The sequence below is a fragment of the Notamacropus eugenii genome, chromosome 1, assembly GCF_028372415.1.
Source record: "Notamacropus eugenii isolate mMacEug1 chromosome 1, mMacEug1.pri_v2, whole genome shotgun sequence".
NCBI lineage: Eukaryota > Metazoa > Chordata > Mammalia > Diprotodontia > Macropodidae > Notamacropus > Notamacropus eugenii.
Window position 1 is genome coordinate 377332186 of NC_092872.1, and position 19215 is coordinate 377351400.

At 45.2% G+C, this 19215-nt stretch overlaps 1 protein-coding gene across 4 annotated transcripts in view; it reads left to right on the plus strand.

The window, feature by feature from the left end:
- The window catches only part of PPARGC1B (PPARG coactivator 1 beta), a 164129-nt gene that overhangs the window by 133012 nt on the left and 11902 nt on the right, over positions 1-19215 (plus strand). For 3 of the 4 annotated variants that reach the window (XR_011971940.1, XR_011971941.1, XM_072630687.1), the window contains exons 4-11: positions 902-1018; positions 3014-4205; positions 4737-4773; positions 5501-5565; positions 6377-7142; positions 12942-13017; positions 15899-16023; positions 18913-19067. Coding sequence is in view for 2 of the 4 variants with exons in the window: in XM_072630687.1 (XP_072486788.1) it covers positions 902-1018; positions 3014-4205; positions 4737-4773; positions 5501-5565; positions 6377-7142; positions 12942-13017; positions 15899-16023; positions 18913-19067 (2533 nt within the window). In the remaining 2 variants the exon portion in view is untranslated. The remainder of the gene's footprint in view (positions 1-901; positions 1019-3013; positions 4206-4736; positions 4774-5500; positions 5566-6376; positions 7143-12941; positions 13018-15898; positions 16024-18912; positions 19068-19215) is intronic. The other variant, XM_072630688.1, reaches the window with a different exon arrangement.

Sequence of the window (19215 nt, forward strand, 5' to 3'; positions counted from 1 at the left end):
AGACTTAAGTTCTGACTTCTGACTTTGGGCACACTTGCCTTAGTATAGGTTCAGGCTCTGTGCCTATCAGAGTTTGGGGATGCACAGCTGGGGTCTTCCTGATAAAAATCGGCAAATGTCCTGTTTCATTGTGTGTCCTGTGTGGCACTGTCTGTGAGAGGCTCAAAAACCTTCCCTATAATGCGTTACTTAGGATTGCAGGAGCCCAGACTTAGAAACCTGGTAAGCATCTTAGTCCAACTCAGACTTAAAGTAGGACTCTCCTTTTCCCTCTCTCCAACTGAAACAAGCTTCTTCTAGTGGAAAGAGCACTGAACTTGGCATCCAAGGACCTGGGTTTGATCCCACCACTCTTACTTGCCATGTGTGGGACTTTGGACAAATCCTGTAACCTCTCTGAGGTTAATTTCTTTATCTGGAAAATGAGGGGATTGAACTAGACCTCTAAGATCCCTTCCAACCCTAAATCTTTGATCCTAAGTCACTTATTTTTCTGGGTCTCAGTTTCCTCTTCTGTAAAAAAGGTGTTGGACAAGATAACCTCAAAAGTCTCCTCTGACTAGATTCAGACCCCACCCACAGAGGTAAGATTTCTATGGAAAAGGGCAAACCAAAGAATTTGCTCGAATTCTTTCACGGTTGTTTTTCCAGGGTAGGATATTTCATTCTTGATTTCAGTTCAAATCCCAGGTCTACTCTACCACTCACTACTTGTATAACCTTGGTCAAATTTACCTCTTTGGGACTAATTTTTTCTTGTCTATAAAAGGAGGATGGACTCAATGATGTCTAAGGACTCTTCCATCTCTCAGTCTATGATCCCAGGAACTCTCACTTGCTTTAGAAATGGCAGCATCTGAGGTTGAAGTCATGCCTCTTTGTGTTTTGCTTCTCCCACTAGTTGCAGAAGTTACTCCTCTCACCATCCCACACTACTCCAAGCGTGGAGGCCCAGAAGGAAGGGACTATCCGGCGGCAAGGAGCATCGAGGTCCAAAGGCCAGCGACCTTACCTCAAGGTATTCCTAGGGGTGGGTGAAGGCACCGTGGGAAACCATGAGACTGTTCCTTCTCTGGGTGTGCACCTGCCTTCCTGCCAGCTCTCATAGTTACATAGATGCTGTGTTTTCTCGCTTCCCCAAAACCCAAGAATTATACATAGACGTACACCTTTCTACATGTAAATGCTTTCTCTGCCTGAGGGGCAGAGGCTTCCTTCTAAAACTTTCCCAAACTGAGCCCCACAGTAAAACCAGAGTCCTGTGGTCAGTGGTATATTTGGTAGTTGAATAGGGAGGGAAGGGCTATGGGGTCATGCCACAAAGAAACTAACACTGTGACTCCTAAGTGGAAGAAGTGAGGAGGAGCCTTCTGGACAGGGAAAACATGGAAGGAACAGAGGAGCCAGACCAGTGCTCCTTGCTGAGAAATGGTCCCTTTTAGGGAATTACATGATAGTGGGCACATTCTGAACTATCAGAAACTGGTTTTAGAAACAGAAAAATAGAAGGCTTCCTTGTTTCCTTCATTCATTTTTCAACAAATATTTTATTGAGTGAGAGTCAGGAGCCTTGGGCTCTAGTCCCAATTCCACTGCTGACTGTGGGTGACCTTGGGTCAAAGTCACCCTGCTTCTAAAAAGCTCCTTTTCCTCCCTTGTAAAGTGAATCTGTTCTAGTTCTGACCTCAGTATCCAAGGGAAAGGCACCGTGGAAGAGTAATGAACCTCAGATCACTTGAAATAGTAGATGAATGCAGATGTCAGGAATACCTTCTGGTGTGATGTTTAAGCGACCCTCCTGCTTCTAACATAAACATCTCATGTGGTGCAGTGAAAAGAGTCCTGAATTTGTCAGTAGAGGTCCTGGGTTCTAATTCTGACTGCAACTCGCTATCTGGGTATTGTCTTGAATTCTTTGGTCTCTGCAGTCTTCCAAACTATCATATAGGCAACCTGAGGATTCTTGAGTTTCCACAGAGATTCATCCTCCATTACCTTTAGTACCTAATGATCATTGGTACCAGTATTACAAGAGCCAATTAATGTCAGAGCCTTGATGATCATAGTGATATAGCAAATTCTGTTGGCCATTGCTACATGAATGGATGTTCTGCTGGGATATGCCAGCAACGGTCGTGCTGCTTTTGGAGTTGTTAATGCTATAAGTGATGCAATCTTGGCTAGCTTCACATTCTTGTAGAAAGGCAGTATTGGCAAAACCCAGCAAAGAACTTCATGGAATCAACTGCCCAAGATAGCACTAAGGGATAACAAAAGAGATTAAATAATCACATGGGTTAGAACTTTGTTTCTCCTAACAATCCACCAAATCCTATCCCATCCCCACATCCCATTTCCTGTGCCTGATGGCAGTGCTCTGGGAAGTTACCATGAGATCTTTGAGACAAGTTCCCTAGGTCCCTCACTGGAGATTGGGCATAGCAGGATTAAAACAAACCCACAAAAAGTAGCAGGAACAGAATTTTAGCAGGCATAGAGTAAAAGCAAAAGTTGAGGACTTACCTAGGTGACCAGTACAAACAACCAGACTTGGAAAACAATAACAACTCATGTTTATACATTTTACGGCTTTACAAGGAGCTCTCCTCACTATAGTCCTAAGAGGTAGATAGTGTGCCCATTATTGTCCCCATTTTACAGTTATAAAAACCAAGGCCCTAGATAGGACCTCACCCATGGTCACTTAGCTATTAAGTAATAGGATTATGGAATTTAGCACTAGAAGGTATCTTTGAGATCATCTGATCCAATACCCCCATTTTACAGATGAGGAAACTATGACTCAATGATTCAAAGTTGACTTACCCATCATCACACTGTTAATAATGACAGATTGGAGATCAGGTATCCTGATTCTAAATTATGTGTCCTTTTCCCTATGTCATGCAATCATGCTGCTTCCATGGGGTATTGGCCTATTTTTCTGTGTAATCACGAGGAGAGAAATATGGACTTTTCCTCCTTACCACTGCTTCTATCCATCTCTCTTTAGATGGAAACCCCCCAGGACAAGAAGCCTTTGCCTCCCCAGACCCAGAGCCGAAGCTACACTGAACTGCACAGGCATCTCACCTCAGCTCCTTGCTGTCCTCGCACTATCCCTCGGGCTCCAGACAGGGGATGGCAGCAGCTGCCTCCCTCACCACCAGCCCAGAGCCCTCAACCCTGCATCAAGGAAGAAAGTGACTCAGGCGAGGATTGCTCGAGCCCTGGGCTTCCCCAGACCTCACCACTGGCCTCCCCTATGCCATCTGAAGCAACTCCTGGAGACCAGTTTGCTTGTGCAGAGGACATGCATGCCATGGTTGAGCTGATCCGTTATATGCATACGTACTGCCTTCCCCAGAGAAAGTTGCCCATCCAAGACTTAGCAACACCCCCTCAGCCCTGCAGCAACCCTTTCAAGAGAGCCAAGGCTGAATGCGTGCTACAAAAGGCAGCATCCTGCAAGAATGAGGGGGAGAAGCCACCAGACAACTTGGTGCAGAGGTCAACATCTCTCCAACCTCCCAAAGCTTCCTGGTCCAAATTCTCTATCTTGAGAGAGCTATTGGCTCAAGACCTTTTCTGTGATGTAAGCAAGCCTTACCGGCTGGCCATGCCAATCTATGCTTCTTTATCACCCAGCACCAAGTCTAGTCCGGCATCCTCTGAAGAAAGCCAAAGACCCTCATCAGAGAAGGCCTGTGAGGTCCGGATCAAGGCCTCCCCTGGGACCACAGAGCCCAGACCCAGCTTCAGGCCCCTGAAACTGGAAGTGAAGGAAGAAATTAATGCTCTACCAGTGACAAAAGAGGAAGAGGGGGAAGGGCGAGGGGAGGCAAGAACGTGTGCACAGAGTCTGCCTCTGTCAACCTCTGGGACCAAGGTGGGACGGAAGCCAGAGAGCTCTATTTATGCTGTTCGACGCTCCAAGAGACTGAACCCTGAATTGGGCCCATGGCTTTCATTTGTAGATGAGGTGCCCCCAGAGGAGAGGGCAGAACCTCCCTCCTCCCTGTGCCTGGACCCACAGACCTATGAGACTGAGGTAGAAGTGGAGGTGGGGAGCCTGGAGGAAGGACAGACTGTCTGTGACCAGTCCCAGCAGAGAGCAGCCCAGCTCCCTGCCCTGGAAAGCCCCAGTGAGAGTGGCAGTGGTGAGACGGACGAGGACCACAGCTGCCCTCGTTTATGCTCGAGAGGTAGAGAGAGGGGCATGGAGGGCAGGGTCACAAGGGGGGACAGAGGATGAGCTGAGAAACAGGGTGATGTGGACTTGGTCATCAAGAGACTCTAGGTTCAGCTCCGCCTCTAGCTCACTATGTGACTTTGGGTACATCGGTTTTTCTCTGGGTCTCAGGTTCCACACCTGTAAAATGAGAGGGTTATGCTGGATGACCTCTGAAGGCCATGTCCAGTGCTGACATCCTCGGCTCTCTGTCTGTCCTGAGAGCCCTTGCAGCTCTCATCCCCATTCCCAGACACTGATGGACATCTCTTGGTTGAAATCCACAATCTGGCATTTCTCAGCTTCTGAGGGATTAGTAACTTAATAGGAATTTATTAAGCATGTTTCACGTGCTGAGCACTTGGGAGACCAAGAAAGTGACTTCCCTCAACAAGAGTACATTCTAATGGGGGAATCAGCTGAGATCATCTTTGTCATAAATGTCTTGGAGCTGGCTTGATGGCTTTGCTCTGCATGTAAATCTGTCTTGTTTCTTCCTTTTCAGAAACTCCCAGGTGCTTCACATTGGCCTTGTCACAGAAGTAAGTTTATAGTATCATACTGGATTACTTCAAGAAAATTCACATAGTAGTAGGTGGTGGTAGTGGTCTCTAACACTTGAACTTGGTTCTGATTCCAAGTCCCTCCCCTGCCAAAAGTCTTCATGGCACAGCTGGGCATAGCATGGCATAGTGAGATATAGGGAAATGCATATGGTGAAACATGTTTGGCATGGTGTGGTGTGCTGTGGTATGGTCTGGTGTGACATGGCATCGTGTGTGTGTGTGTGCATGCACATGCACGCGCGTGCATGTGCTCATTCATGTGGGCACACTATAGGGATCTTAGGGAGGAAACTTCTCTCAATCATTTTTTAAATTCAGCTTCAGGCTAGAAGCTAACGTCTGGAGGCCCGGGGAGAAATGTTAAAGCCATGAAATCCAATTACACAATCTCAGCAGACTCAGCCAGCCCATAGGGAGAGGTCTCCTTCCTCTCCTGCATTCTTTTTCCCCTACCCCCTTCCCTCCACTCCTCCTCTACCTCCAGACACAATGTCACCTTATCTGCCCCCAAATCTTCTTGCTACTTTTTTTAATCCTATAAATACTGAGGATCAGGGTCTACTCTGGCAAATTAAACCTGGGGACCACTGTCTTATTGCACTTCATACCAGAATCTTTATGCTTCTTTTTCTGCACCCTTTTCTCTGTGTGATGGTGTAATGATCACATCTCTAAGAGGAGCTCCTCTTTTCTTTCTTACCAGTGACTCTTCATTGGGGAAACGGAACTTTGACCAGGTGCTGACAGTGGAGCTCTGTGGGACAGCAGGTGAGAGGGTTCCTCTTCATTCCTAGGCATTAACAGCTCCACCTCTGCTAGGATCCTAGTTACTGCACCTCTAGGATGATCCCTCTTGGGGTTGGGTGATTGTGGTCAGTGTGGGCCAGCAACAAAATCAGATGAGACCTTTGCTCCATCCAGTCCCAGATCTGTCTGGGCTAGTTTTGGGAAACATAAGCTCAGGCAAACATGGTAATCCATTGGGAACCTAGTCAGGCAATTCTGAGTTCACAATCTGGATGCTAACCCTGCCCCCTCACTCTCTGTTGTTTGAATGAAGGATGGGGGAGGGGGATGGGAGGAGACTGTTTCATGCAGTAGTTATGTCTCCAAGTGGAGGCTGGATGCTTACATGTCAAAAATGTTGTAGGAGAGATTCTTAGTCAAGTATGGGTCAGACCATCTGGTCTTTTTAAGTCCCCTTCTAGCTCAAGGAATATGGGCATGAGTTTGGCAGACTCAGTCTTTCTCTTGCAGATAGAGGCCTGAGTTTACCCTTAGACCCCTGGGAATATTAGCAGTTCACTGATGGGCTCTTGGAACCTACCTTCAGGTTACTGGGGGCTGGGCATGATGATTCGTGAGTTGGTGAACATTACTTTGGTAGAAAGAAAGTAAGAGTTGAATTCTGATTGACTAAGGTTAAGAATCCTATCCAGGTGAGTCACAAGGATGGATAGGACCTTTGGGTCTTATTAGACAAAGACAAAGACAGCCAAAGGTCTTAATTAGTAGGCTTTGGTGAAAGGGCCCAGCATCAAACTCATGCTGTCTGTTTTTTCTTGGTACTGGGGAGAAGGTCTCACACCACCAACCACACCACCCTACAAACCTATTGAGGAAGACCCCTTCAAGCCAGATGTGAACCATAGGCCAAACAAAGAGGCAGCTCCATCCATCCCCTCCCCTGAGGGTCCCCGGCCTGTGGCAACTGCTAGAGGGTCCCATAAGTCCCGGAAGAAGTATCCTGAGCGGAGTGAGCTCTTGGCCCACTTGAGCCGAGTCACAGTCCAGCCATCCCAGGTAGGCCAGAAGCGTCCCTTTTCCCGATCCTTTGGAGACCATGACTACTGCCAGGTCCTTAAGCCAGAAGGATCCTTCCAGAGAAAGGTGCTGAGGTCCTGGGAGCCCTCCTCAGCCCATACAGAGGACAGATCCCAGTCCAGGGTCTCCAGGACTGATGCACAAGGACTGAGCAAGGAAGGTGGGAGCTGCAGAACTCCCAATAAGGACAGCAAGCCCCTAAGAGACCATGAGATCAGAGCCAGCTTAACGAAGCACTTTGGGTTACTGGATGATACCTTGGAGGAGGAAGATCTTGCCTTGTGCAAGAGCCCAGAATACGACACTGTTTTTGAGGACAGCAGCAGTGACAGTGGTTTCCTCTTGGAGGAAGAAGAGGACGATGAGGACGAGGACCTCCGTGTCCATTCACTTCCATGTCAGCACTGCCTCCACCCCAGATCCTTCAGCAAGGCCAGTTTGCATCACTGCTCTCGGAGTCGATCGAGTTCAGGCTCTTCGTGTCACAGATCCAGGTCGCCAGCAAACCGGAGGACTTTCAGGTAGGTCAGGAACAAAGTAGGGTAGAGGTGGACTGACCAGTGGCAACACTATGACCACTCTGACACTGCCCCTTTCCTGCTTGTCTTCTGTAGAGATGGCTCTTGGTATGGAGATGAATGATGCAATGTCTGCCATCTAGTGGCTGAACATTGCCCCTACCTTAACCCCTCCCTAACTGGTCTTCAGTCTGGGCTGGGGGCTTTCCTATTACAGGTAGGGGCTCAGGCAGCATTTCTCTGGTGGCTGCCTCTCAATTAGTCAGTCAACAAGTTGATCAAATCAAGTCAACAAGCATTTGTAAAATACCTACTATGTGCCAGGCACTGGACTAAGCACTTTGAATACAGAGAAAGGCAAGAGACAATCACTCTCTCAAAGTGTTCAGATTTTAATGGGGGGAGATGGCCTGCAAGTAACTGGGCAGACTAGCTAGAGATAGGACAAAGTAAAGACTGTCTTAGAGGGAAGGCATTAAGGGAGTACTTGCTATAAATGGTTGCTCAAGATGGAAATGGAGCTCTGTCCCTTCCCCCTGTGTCCCACCACCTCACCTTGCTTCATGACCTGTGCTGGGTGTGGTGGGAGAAATCAGGATATGCCATACCTAGCAGCTGCCTGCTTTTCAAGTCCTCTTCAGGTAGCATTGGAGAACAGAACTTGGATCAGTGATTTCATTAGTATAGGGAACCTCCCAGATGAGGAGAGTCCCTCCACCAATACAAGTCAGTCCCTTCTCTGTAAGTCTAGTCCTACAGAGTTTCCTAGAGCACTGAGAGGTTAAGTGATTTTCCCCAGCATCAACCAGGCAATGTCAGAGGCTGACACTGAACCCAGGTCTTCCTGACTGTGAAGCTAGTTCTCTATCCACTGCACCACCCTGCTTCTTACTAATAATAACTTACGTTTATACTTCACATGCGTCATCTCAATTGTTCCTCTCAATAACTCTGTGAGGTATGTGCTATTATTATCCCCATTTTATAGGTGAGAAAACTGAAGCTTAGAGAGGTTGTGATTTGCCCCAGGATCAGAAAACTACTGAGTGATGGAAGGGTTTGCTTCACTCCAGGTCTAGTCTGTGTCTCTCCTCTTGTGATGGGGTTGGGGAGGAAGGAGAATAACAGACACTGCAGGGGACATGTACTGTGGGCCAGATGATGAAGTCCACACAAGTCTGCCCAGGAGGCAGTACAGAATGCATCCTTGTCTCTGTCTTTCTGCATTGAGGTGGGAATGCAGCTTGAAAGAATAAGTTCCTCTTCCTGAGCCTTCCCCAGTAGGCATTGAGGCAGGATGGCAGCCCCATCTATGAAGCAAGCAGGAATAATTAATCTTTTCTTCTGTTGGACAAAACAAAAATATATCTTGTCCCCTTGGGGTCCCAGAACTCTAAGCCCTAAGCCTCCTGTTCCCTTCCAAGAAGTGGCCTTGGAAGCCTACTTTACTGCCCCTATGCAGACTCTATCTGCTTCAAGGAGCCTGTTCTCTGCATGGACTTGGAATGGGAAATACCTTTTGGGGCCATGTTCTGGGATGGTGTAATAAACTGGGGAATATCTCCACCCACCTTGCTGAGGAAAATCTGTATTAGTTATGCGAAGTGGGGAAAACTCATCCAATTTAGGACGTTAACCTGTAACCTTCTTGCTAGGAATTGTATTGGCTATTTCAAGGCAAGAATTACAATGCATCTATGTTACTGTTAGCAAATGGTTACATTGATCCAAGGGAGAAAGAGATGAAGCTTGTGGTTACCCTAACACAACTAGAAGCCAGCTCCCTTTGGCTCTGGATTCTGTCAGCAGCTGGGATAATTCTTCCATCTCACATGATTCTCCTTTTCCTCTCTGTTCCTTTTCTAGTACATTCTAATTCCCAGAATAGGCCATCATCGATCTTTAGAATGTTCAGGAGGAAACAGAAGAATAGTTTGCATAGATTCTCTGCCAGGTGCATTATCAGAACTTATTATGTCCTTGGACTTAAGCTGGTTCTTATGAGGGGATCATATATTTATAGCTTGAAGGCTTCTTGGAGGCCATGCAAGTCCAACCCTACTTCATTTTGCAGATGACAAAACCAAAATTAAATGACTTGGCCAGTTATTTTGTATCTGAGCTGGGATTTAAACCCAGTACTTATTGATGCCCAAGTTCAGGGCCCTCTACACTGTGCCTTGAGTCCTCTCTTACCCAGGTCTACTTTGCTCACCAGTTTCACTCCTGGACCATTGTAATATTGCATGCCTAGATGGAAACAGCACTTCAGTCAAGGAAACACAGGGCAGAGAATCAGCCTCGAGGCACATTATGATTCTTGAGCAAAATAAGATGACACAGTTTAGAGCAGAAAGGTGCCTTTGAGATCAGCTAATCCTACTTCCATTATTTTTCTGATGAGTAATTGAAATTCAAAGAGATGGTTTGACATGACCCAAAGCCACACAGGTAGTAAGTAGCATAGCCAGGACCCAAACCCAGGACCTCCTAATTCCTCCTTTTTCCACTAAAATCAACAAAGAAGCAATTATCAAGTACCTATTCTGGACTGAGCCTTGTGCCAGGCACTTGAAGATATAGCTAAAAGAATAAAACAATCCTTTACTCTTAGGGAACTTAAAATTCTATTGAGCAATGGACCTCAAAGTTGGCCATTCAGAGAGCTCTGAAAGTCTTTAGCTCATGGGAAATCCTCCCACCTGAGGTGCCCCACCCTGAGATTATTTACTCTGATTTTATACCTAATTCACTCATACCTAGGTCGTTTGGTTTACCCACAATAAATAAGAATACGTGTGCGAGTGTATGTGCATGTGTGTGCCCAAATTACTTCCTTTTTTCCATGCCTCAGTTTTCTTTTCTGTAAGCTGGGAAACTTAGACTGAATCTGAGTTCTCTTCTAACTCGACCATTCCTTGTTCTATGATTTTTTTCACCCTGATGAAATTATAAAACATTCTTACATCAACTTTTGCTTTCTTTGGAAGTTAATTCCCTACCAAGGCTAAAAGACACCAGAATCTGTTGTTCCTAGACACTAAAAACCAAGAATCTGTTGTTCCTAAAGAAAAGGAATATCATAAAACCTAGTGCCTGATTATCTCATGTGGTACCTGGTGGTCCTCCCATCTCCTGAGGAAGCTTCCAGAAAGCTCTTTAACTGAAGACCTTAAAGGCCATCGCTTACCTCTTTTCCTTGGTTAGGTCAAAAAGTCAACAAGCATTTTTGAAGCACCTACTATGTGCCCATCACTATGTTAAGCTCTGGGGTTGCAAAGAAAGATAAAAGGCAGTCTCTGCCCTCAAGGAGCTCACAGTCTAATGGTGGAGACAAATAAGATATATACAGGACATAGAGGGAAGGTCCTAAGATTAAGGAAGCCTGAGTTGTTGTTCTGTGTTCTTGAAGTCAGGAAGGTGATATCATTATTTGTAAGTGAATTGGATTTATTTAAGTGAGTCAGGGTGGTGCACATCTGGGTCCAGTAGTGAAATACAGATCAGGACAACTCTAGTCCTTGCCACTGGACCCAGTTGGCTCAGGAGGAGAGAGTGAGACTGGTGACTTTGCCCAGCCCTGCCTCACTTAAATCCAATTCATTTGCAAGTCTTGATATCACTTTCCCAGAAGCCCAAGAAAAGGCTTATTGGAGGTGGGATTTTAGCTAGAACTTGAAGGAAGCTAGGTGGGAGAGAATTCCAGGCTTGGTGGGACAGCCAATGAAAATAAAGGTCAGGAGATAGGAGTGTGTGGGAAACAGCAGGGAGGCCAGGGACACTGGGGGGAGTAAGCTATAAGAAGACTGATGGTAGGCAATTTCCTTGCCTTGCAATACAAAGGGCTCTAACAGTTTAGCCCAAGGTGTGTGTGGGGGGGTACCTTTGGCCTTCTAGGTCCTTGGGCACACCATTTTGACTTTTGACTGAGTCCAAATTTTACTGAATGAATCTTTTTATTAAGGGGATTTGTTTTGTGAAGTTTGGGTTTAGTCAAAGGACCACACTTGAGGACCTAGAGGGCCACATGTGACCTCAAGGCAGGGTCCCCACCTCTGGTTTCACCTTTTCTTGATGACTTAAGGACATGTCGTCATTCTTGATTGTCCTGGGCTGTGAATTGGGGACACACAGATGTATGTGTACATGAATATTTGTCCCAGGCAACCCTCCTAGGCATATTTTTCTAAAGTTGTTTGTTTGTTTTGCGCCTATCTCCTTCCTCCCTGTTTGATTCTTATTAACTATGAGCTGTTAAAAACAGATAGCCCTGGTATGTGTGAACTGTATACAAAATCAAAGGAAATAAGCCCTGGGGGAGTCCTGAGCTAAAGGACTTTTCTGGTGTCTTCTGAAAGATCTAGTTAGGGTCTGTGGCACAACAGAATTTTAAGTTTCTTGAGAGTAAGGGATTATTCTTTTATCTATATCCCCAGTGCCTAGCACCTAACTCAGCACATAGTAGGTGCTTAATTGCTTGTTGATTGACTTTAGTGAAAAAAAAAAGAATTGGGGGTCCTGGGTTTAGTTTCTGGCTATGATACTTAATACCTGTGTGACTTGGGGTCAAGTCCAACCATCTCTTTGGATCTCAGTTTTTCATCAGTAGAGTGAGGGAGGTTGGATTAGTTGATCTCAAAGATGCCTTCCTCACTCTAAATTGTGTTGTCCTGTATTGTCTCTCTGACTTTTGACTGTATTTGAGTAGTTGAGTTTGGTAGATAAGTGACCTCCATTATCTGAGGGTTTTACTGTATCTTGAGGTGGGGGGTAGGGTTGGTGAGGTAAGAGAGATATCCTCACCCACCCACATATAATTAAAGTTGCTGTTTGCAGACTCTGAATGCCTGGAAGTCACAGACTGCCTCGGTGGTACTAAGAACAATGTGTGTACTTTCATTCTCCTGAGCATTTTAAAAAGTCAGTGGAGCACTTTGATTCCAGTTAGCCACATTGACTTTCTACAGACAGGAGTCCCATCACCTGATTCCCACCCCCAGACATAGGTAAATGAACAACACATTTTGAATTATTTAAACAATACAGTTTCTCCAGAACAGCCTTCTGTAGGAATGAGCTTTGTAGAGGCAGCAAGCCCCTCCTGCTTCTGGGGAGGGTTGGCTACAGTGAACTCTGCTTCCAAGTCAGAGATGACTTGGAAGGACAAAGGCTTCCTGGGAATGAAAACTCTTCCTTCCCAATCCCTGAGCTGCCTGGCTATGGTACCTGGGGGGCCAAAGGTGGTTGGTCTGTTTGGAATTATGGCTACAGTTTAGCCCCATGGGAGCAAAGTGGCACCTGTTCAGAATTTCCATGTATGGTGCCTTACAATTGAAACTCTGTGAACTAAGTAGTGATGCTTGACAGACTAGGAGCCTGAGATTCAAGGACATGGCCTTGACTTGGCTACTAAGCAACGGGGCCAGAAATTGAACTCAGATATCCTGACTCCAGATCCTGTTCTCTTTGCATTACAGTACATTGCCCTTTCCAAAGAATTTCATGGCAGGTAGGAATTGCTTGACCAAGGGTGGGCTGATCAAGGATCTCTCTTGAGGAGAATCCCCAGGTTACTTGCCAGTCTCCTCCCTCAGAGAATTGAGTGAGGAGGAATTCAGAGACGTTTTTGTCCAGGTGAAGAAGGACATTTGTCTCAGGTACCAAATCCAGTTTAAGAGGAACCTGGCTGGCAGAAGGCAGTTTTTCACTTGACTACCAGCATCACATTGTTTACCAGGGAAGTTCTGAAACTTCCTTTGATCTATCCAGATCAAGAGCCTATGTTTTCTTGTTTATAAACAGATGTGGAAGAAAGGAACATTGTGGAGAAGGAAGCCCAAGTGTCCAGCATATTGAGAAGAGGAGAGAAAAGGCCATTGTAAGTATCCCAGGAGCTGGGGAGGGCTGACCAGTGAAAGAATGGGAAATAGTCTGGGTTCCTGGGAGAGGATGGGACTTCCTTAGAAAAAACCTTTGAGACATCAGAGGACTCTCCTTTTCACTTCAGCTGACCTAAGGCCATCTTTATGCCATTGTATTTCTCCCCACCAAAAAATAACCAGAGTCCAAAAGGAAGGAGCTTCCAAAGTCCCAGGCTCCCAGCCAGCTAGTGGTGCCAGGAATAGGATAGGGTCTTACAAAAACCAGAAGAGTAGGCTGATCTAGTGGACTTCCCTCTGGAGACAGGACTGCTCATCTCCATACAGATATGTTCAGGAACCAGAGAAACAGAACTGTATTGCTCAGCCCAAAAGAACAAAAGTCCACAGCTTTGAGTGAAAAGAATCTGCTTCTCATTCTCCTAAGCTCATAGCAGAGTGGAAGAAAAAGAAAGAGAAGGGATCTTCAGACCATAAAGTCCCACAATGGGGAGAAGGGTATGATCTGAGGTTACTGTTGCCAGCCAAGCTCTCCTCTTTGAGTCCCTCCAAATCCCAGGAGCCTGAAGAGGGAAGCATATGGCCCTAGCAGCTGGCTTCAAGATCTCCCAGATGAGGTTTCTAGGTCCACTGTGAGATCTCAATTTTGGGATTGGGTATAATTTACAGAGGGGATTCACAACCCTTCTCAACACACACCCCATCCCACAGGGATTCACAACCCTTCTCAACACACACCCCATCCTACAGGCAAGCACACACACCTATACCAACACACACAAATATCTATACCACAAATTTTTGTGATACTGTATCTCGACCTTCATATTACACTGCCAAGGTATATATTTGTAGGGATGAGCACTCATTCTTCTACAGGGTTTTCTGTCCCTTGTCATCCTACAGTAAAGCCTTTTGTCCTATCTATCCATATCTTCCATTCTCCCATTAGAATTCCCTAGTATAAAGAACATAACTTCCTGGGTGTGAAAATTCCTCCTTCCCAATCCCTGAGGTGCCTGGCTATGACCCTACACTTCTCAAGGCTCAAACTATCCATTAGCAAACATGTATTGAGGTCTAGAGTGTCCATCTTTCAGCTCAGTGCTAACAAAGATACAAAGATGAACCAAGATGGGTTCTTCTCTCACAGATCAGTCTATTTAAGAAAAAAAAAAGACTTAAACACAGAAAGAAAGCTAATAATACCAGGCATATGATAAGAATAAAATGAAGAGGAGAGGGAAGAGCTATAACAATTGAGAGGAGGGAGGGGTCACTGAGTGATAGGAAGTCAGACAAAACTCAGTTGAAGAAGTGGGACTTGAGATGAACCTTCATGACTATAAGTAGAGGCTAAACAGGGAGTACATTCTCTGTGGCAGAGATAGACTCTAAAGAGTATGGAGAGTATCCTTGAGGGACCAGTATAGCTGGAGCTAAAGCCATGACTAGGGGAGTAGCATGGAGAAAAAAATCTGGAAACATAAGCTGGAGTCAGTCTATGGAGGCCCTAGGCTGAGGAAAACATCCTAGTAGTGTAAACATCCTAAAAGTTGTCTCTTCTAGGCACATACCAGAGTTCTCTGGTGCCTGTGCATGTAGAAAAAAGTTTTCTCTGGCACGCTAAGAACTGACAAGCCTTATAAGGTATGGATGCACATATACAGAGACAGACAAATGTAGGATTTCAGAACCAGAACAAACATGTAAGAGATCATCTAGTTCATCCCATATCTCTACAGCATCTCTGACAACTGGTCATCCAGCATCTTCCTGGACACCTCTAGTGACAGAAGTTTCACTGCCTGAGATAGCCCATTCCATTGTTGGAAAGCTTTGCTGGTCAGTGCCTCATTAAACTGAAGTCTACTTACCTATACTTTTCTACCTGTTTGAGAGTAGTTTTGCCTCCTGGGCTTAAGGAGAACAAATCTAATTCTTTTTTTCACATGGGTAAGCCCTCAGTACTTGAAGAGTCCTAGTAAAGTCTTCTCAGCTCTAGTTATCTAGACCCAGCTAAATCCCCCCACATCCTAGGAATATTCATGGACAATGAGAATGTTGAACCAGGTGATTTCAGAGGCCCTGTCTAGCTCTTAGCTTTCATCCACTCTGAACAATGAGCAGGAAGTGGAGTGATGTGACTTGGACAGAGGGCTGCAGATGCCTCTTGGGAGAAAGGCTCAGGGTGAGGTAGGTCAGAGAAAAGTTAAGATAAAGGAGACCCTTTTTTGAAGCTTTATCACTGTTCATTTTTATCAGCCTGCTCTCACAAATTTCCATGTGCTCTGCACATAATCTTATAGGTACCTAGTTGCTGACATATTGTCTTCCCCTTTAGAATATAAGCCTCACAAGCAGGGACTTATTCTACCTTTCATTGTTTCCCTGGTGCTTAGTAAAATGCCTGGCATATAGTAGGGTTTTAATAAATGCTTGTTGACTTACTGACTATAAGCATATCATGGATGGGAAATGGCCATTTTTTTTAGACTGGGGGAATTCTGACTTGCAAGACAGAGGCTGGTTTCTCACCCCAGGGACCTAGCTGGTCATCTAATCCAACAATCTTTAATAAATTTATTAAGTGCCTACTCTGTGTAAAACCGAGGAATAAGCTCTGGATGTAAAAAGACATAACAGTAACTGCCCTTGAGGAACTTACTTTTAACTAGGGGGATCCATTATTGTCAGAGCTAACAAATTTCTGAGCACTGCCCCACTCAGCCTGAATCATAGAATTTCACGTGGGGAAGAGGGAAATGGGACCTCTTTGCCATTTTGATTCTTGAGATTCCTGAGCATCCACAAGGGTCAAACCCACATCTTCAGCCCAGGACAAGAGAGCCACTGAAACATTTGTCCCTCTTTTTTGAGCAGGGAGAAGGCCGAGTGGTATACATTAGGAACCTCTCCAGTACCATGAGCTCCAGTGAGCTGAAGAAACGTTTTGAAGTGTTTGGTGAGATTGTGGAGTGTCAAGTGCTGAAAAGGAACAAGAGGTGAATCTTTTGGGTTTCTGCTGCCCAGTAGAAGCAGGCCAAATGAGGACACACATAGACACATGTTCATGGAGAGAAGTCCCACCCCAAGATGAGCAGCCCCTGGAAATGGACCATCATGAACTAGCTAATGATGGATGGAGCCATTTAAGACCCAAACAAGAGTTTTCGAAGGTGCCCTTCTTCATTTCATAGTCATCTTGCCTGGGTGACTGGACATAAACAGTTGACTTTCCAGAGATCATTGTCGTTTTCAGTGGTAGATGGGACCATAGAGAAAATCTAGTTTAACTTGTCCCTGACAGAGAATCCCTTCTATATAATCATCCTCCAAAAGTGCGTGTATATATATACCTCCCTGAAGAGGAACTCCTTGATCCTGAGGCAGTCTATTCCATTTTTTGAATGTCTCTGATTGTTAGGAAGTTATTCTCTCCAACAGTCAAAATCTACACCTTTCAGCCTTTTCCCCACTGCTTACTTCTGACAAAGAAGACAAGGAAAATTCCTCTTCTACTTGACATCTGTCTTCAAGTAACTGAAGAATTTTCATAACTTGATAAGTCTTCATTTCTCTAATCTAAACAACTCCAGTTTTCTTAGCTGATCTTTATATGAAGGATGCCCCTCTCACATATGGACAGCTGGCTGATGGAATGGTACACAAACACAGAGAGTTGTGAGAGAAACAGTGGGGGGATAAGCCCTACAAAGAAAAGGTGTTAACTGTGGGTAAAGTTGACTTAAGCGTACTATTTCCCTGCATCTAATTGCATACGATAGACCTGAGGACTTTTACAGTAATAGCTGGGAGGTCCTGGTCCTTTAAGCTGTTTTGGGCACTATGGGACAAACATATATTGCCTAGTTATGGTATAGATGGCAGGCATGGGAATTTTGGTTTATAATCATGAGACAGAGGTGAGTCACTTCAGAGATGCTGCTTTGGATTGTGAAATAGAACTAAGTTGGGAGATTCTGGTCTCTTGAACTGCTTTAGGGACTAAGTAACAAATATATATTGCCTAATGATAGTCTAGATGGCAGGAATGTGAATTTTGGTTTAATGTCATAAGATAGAGGTGACTCACCGAAGAGATGTTGCTTTAGACAGTAAAGGAGAACTTAGCTGACCTCAGAAAGACCTTGGACTAGGTCTGGGAAGAGACTTCAGAGCTTGCCCTGTCACCTATTATTTGGAAGAGAGGAGTCAGAAGAGGTGAGCTGAGATGAGCTGGGAGCTCCTAGAAGATCTCAAGAGTCAGGAGAAATCTCTGGTTGGGTTAGGAAAGACATCAGGACTTGCAGGAAGAGGGGTTTGCACTACCATTTGTTGCGTGGAAAAGCAGATCCGCGAAAGACAAGCTTTAACCTTTCCCTGTCCAGATACTGCCATCTCCTGCCCAAAAAGTCAAAGCCAAACTAGAAACGCTAGGAAGATCTCAGGTTTAGGGTTTTCTTCTTTTGCTGAAAGAGCCTAACCATAGCTCAGCAGCCCAGGAAAGGAGCAACTCAGTGGACCAACCAGCAGAGAAGCAGCTCTACTCAGTGGGTTAATAGAAAGGTCCAGGAATAGCTTGAGCTGAGCAATCATGGAGGAAGCAGTCTTGTCCATTAGTGAATTGTTCCTCAGGCTGTTTCTGAGGGAAATTAAGGACATAAAGGTCCACAAGCCAGAGCTGTGAGTCATGCTGGGTACTATGTTCTATGTACAAGAGATGCCTCTTTATTATGATTCTGTAAGTTTGTTATTGTCCCCAACCCCTATGCTGTGTATCAGTGGGAGTGTTCTAAATTTATGGGTGGGATATTACGTGATCATTATTCTTGCTTCACCTTCTGTTTAGTAAATATTTCTGGTTAAGAGTTCATGGAGTTCAGTGGGCTGATTTGTTAAGTGGTAGGAGGTAATTCAAGGGACCAGGGTCTTCCAGTTCAGTTCTACTTTACTGTCTAAAGCATTATCTTTTCAGTGACTCACCTCTAATTCATGATGAGAAACCACAATCCACATTCCTGCCATCTCCACCATAATTTGGCAACATATATCTGTTCCATAGGAGCAGGATTTGTAGTGACAAGAATAGAAGTATATTCCTCCATCCTTTGTTACTCCAGAATCCTGTGTGAGTTCCACTTTGGCAGCCTCCAGCCTGTGAGCATGCACGTTCAGTTTGAAGTGAGTGAGCCAATCTAGAGAGAAAAGGGGACTCATGTTTCATGTCCTGCACTATGCTGATATGACATGGTCTTCAGTTCTATTGTCCTGATTGCTTTTTTCTGTCCATAACCTTAGTACGAAGTTCTAAGACCTGAGTCTTAAAAGTAAGGAGACTTGAGCTCTGTGCTGGAAGGGACTGTGTCAATGGAAAGCATTGCTCTTCTCATCATGATTTCTAGAGGTGAAAAATCTTTAGGTATTCATCTACACAATGTCCTGGACCCCTGGCACCTAGGGAACCTTCTTAGAATAAGAACTAGGAAATAATTGATGCTTCTACTTTACTGATTGAGAAGAAGTCAGATTTTTCCTCTGGTGACCCTTAGGACATTTCTCTTGCTTCCACTTTTAGCCTAAATTGTAGTGGACAGCTGGACTTGAAAACAGGGTTCAAATCTCATCTGACACTAGTAGTTGTATGCCTAGGGATGTCATATAACCTTGTCTGAAGCTATTTCTTTATCTGTAAAATGAGAATAATAGGTAGGGCTGTTGTGAAGATCCAATGAGGTAATCTATGTAAATTCCTTTCAAACCTGAAAATACGATATGAGTGTTGTGTTCCAGTGTGCCTGCTATTATGAGTTTCCCAATGGCCAGCACTGGCCAGTAGTAACTAGAATTCTCCCTGTGGGTAACCTACGACTCTGCATTACTCTGTCCTCCAGGGGTGAGAAAGATGGTTTTATTACCTATCGGTGTTCAGAGCATGCAGCCTTGTCCCTGAGGAATGGTGCAGCCCTGAGGAAGCGCCACGAGCCCTTCTTCCAGTTGAGCTACGGGGCACTTGGGCAGTTCTTCTGGACCAGATGCACTAACTTCGGTAAGACTGCAAAATTAGTCTCCATCCTTGGGTGGCAAGGCTTACCCAGTTTTCCCTTTTGCCCTTTCCCCTGCTACCATTCCCTGGGCTGTGTTCAGAGGGGAAAACAATGTTTGAAGAACCATCTATTACTTTAAGGCTTAGAAAG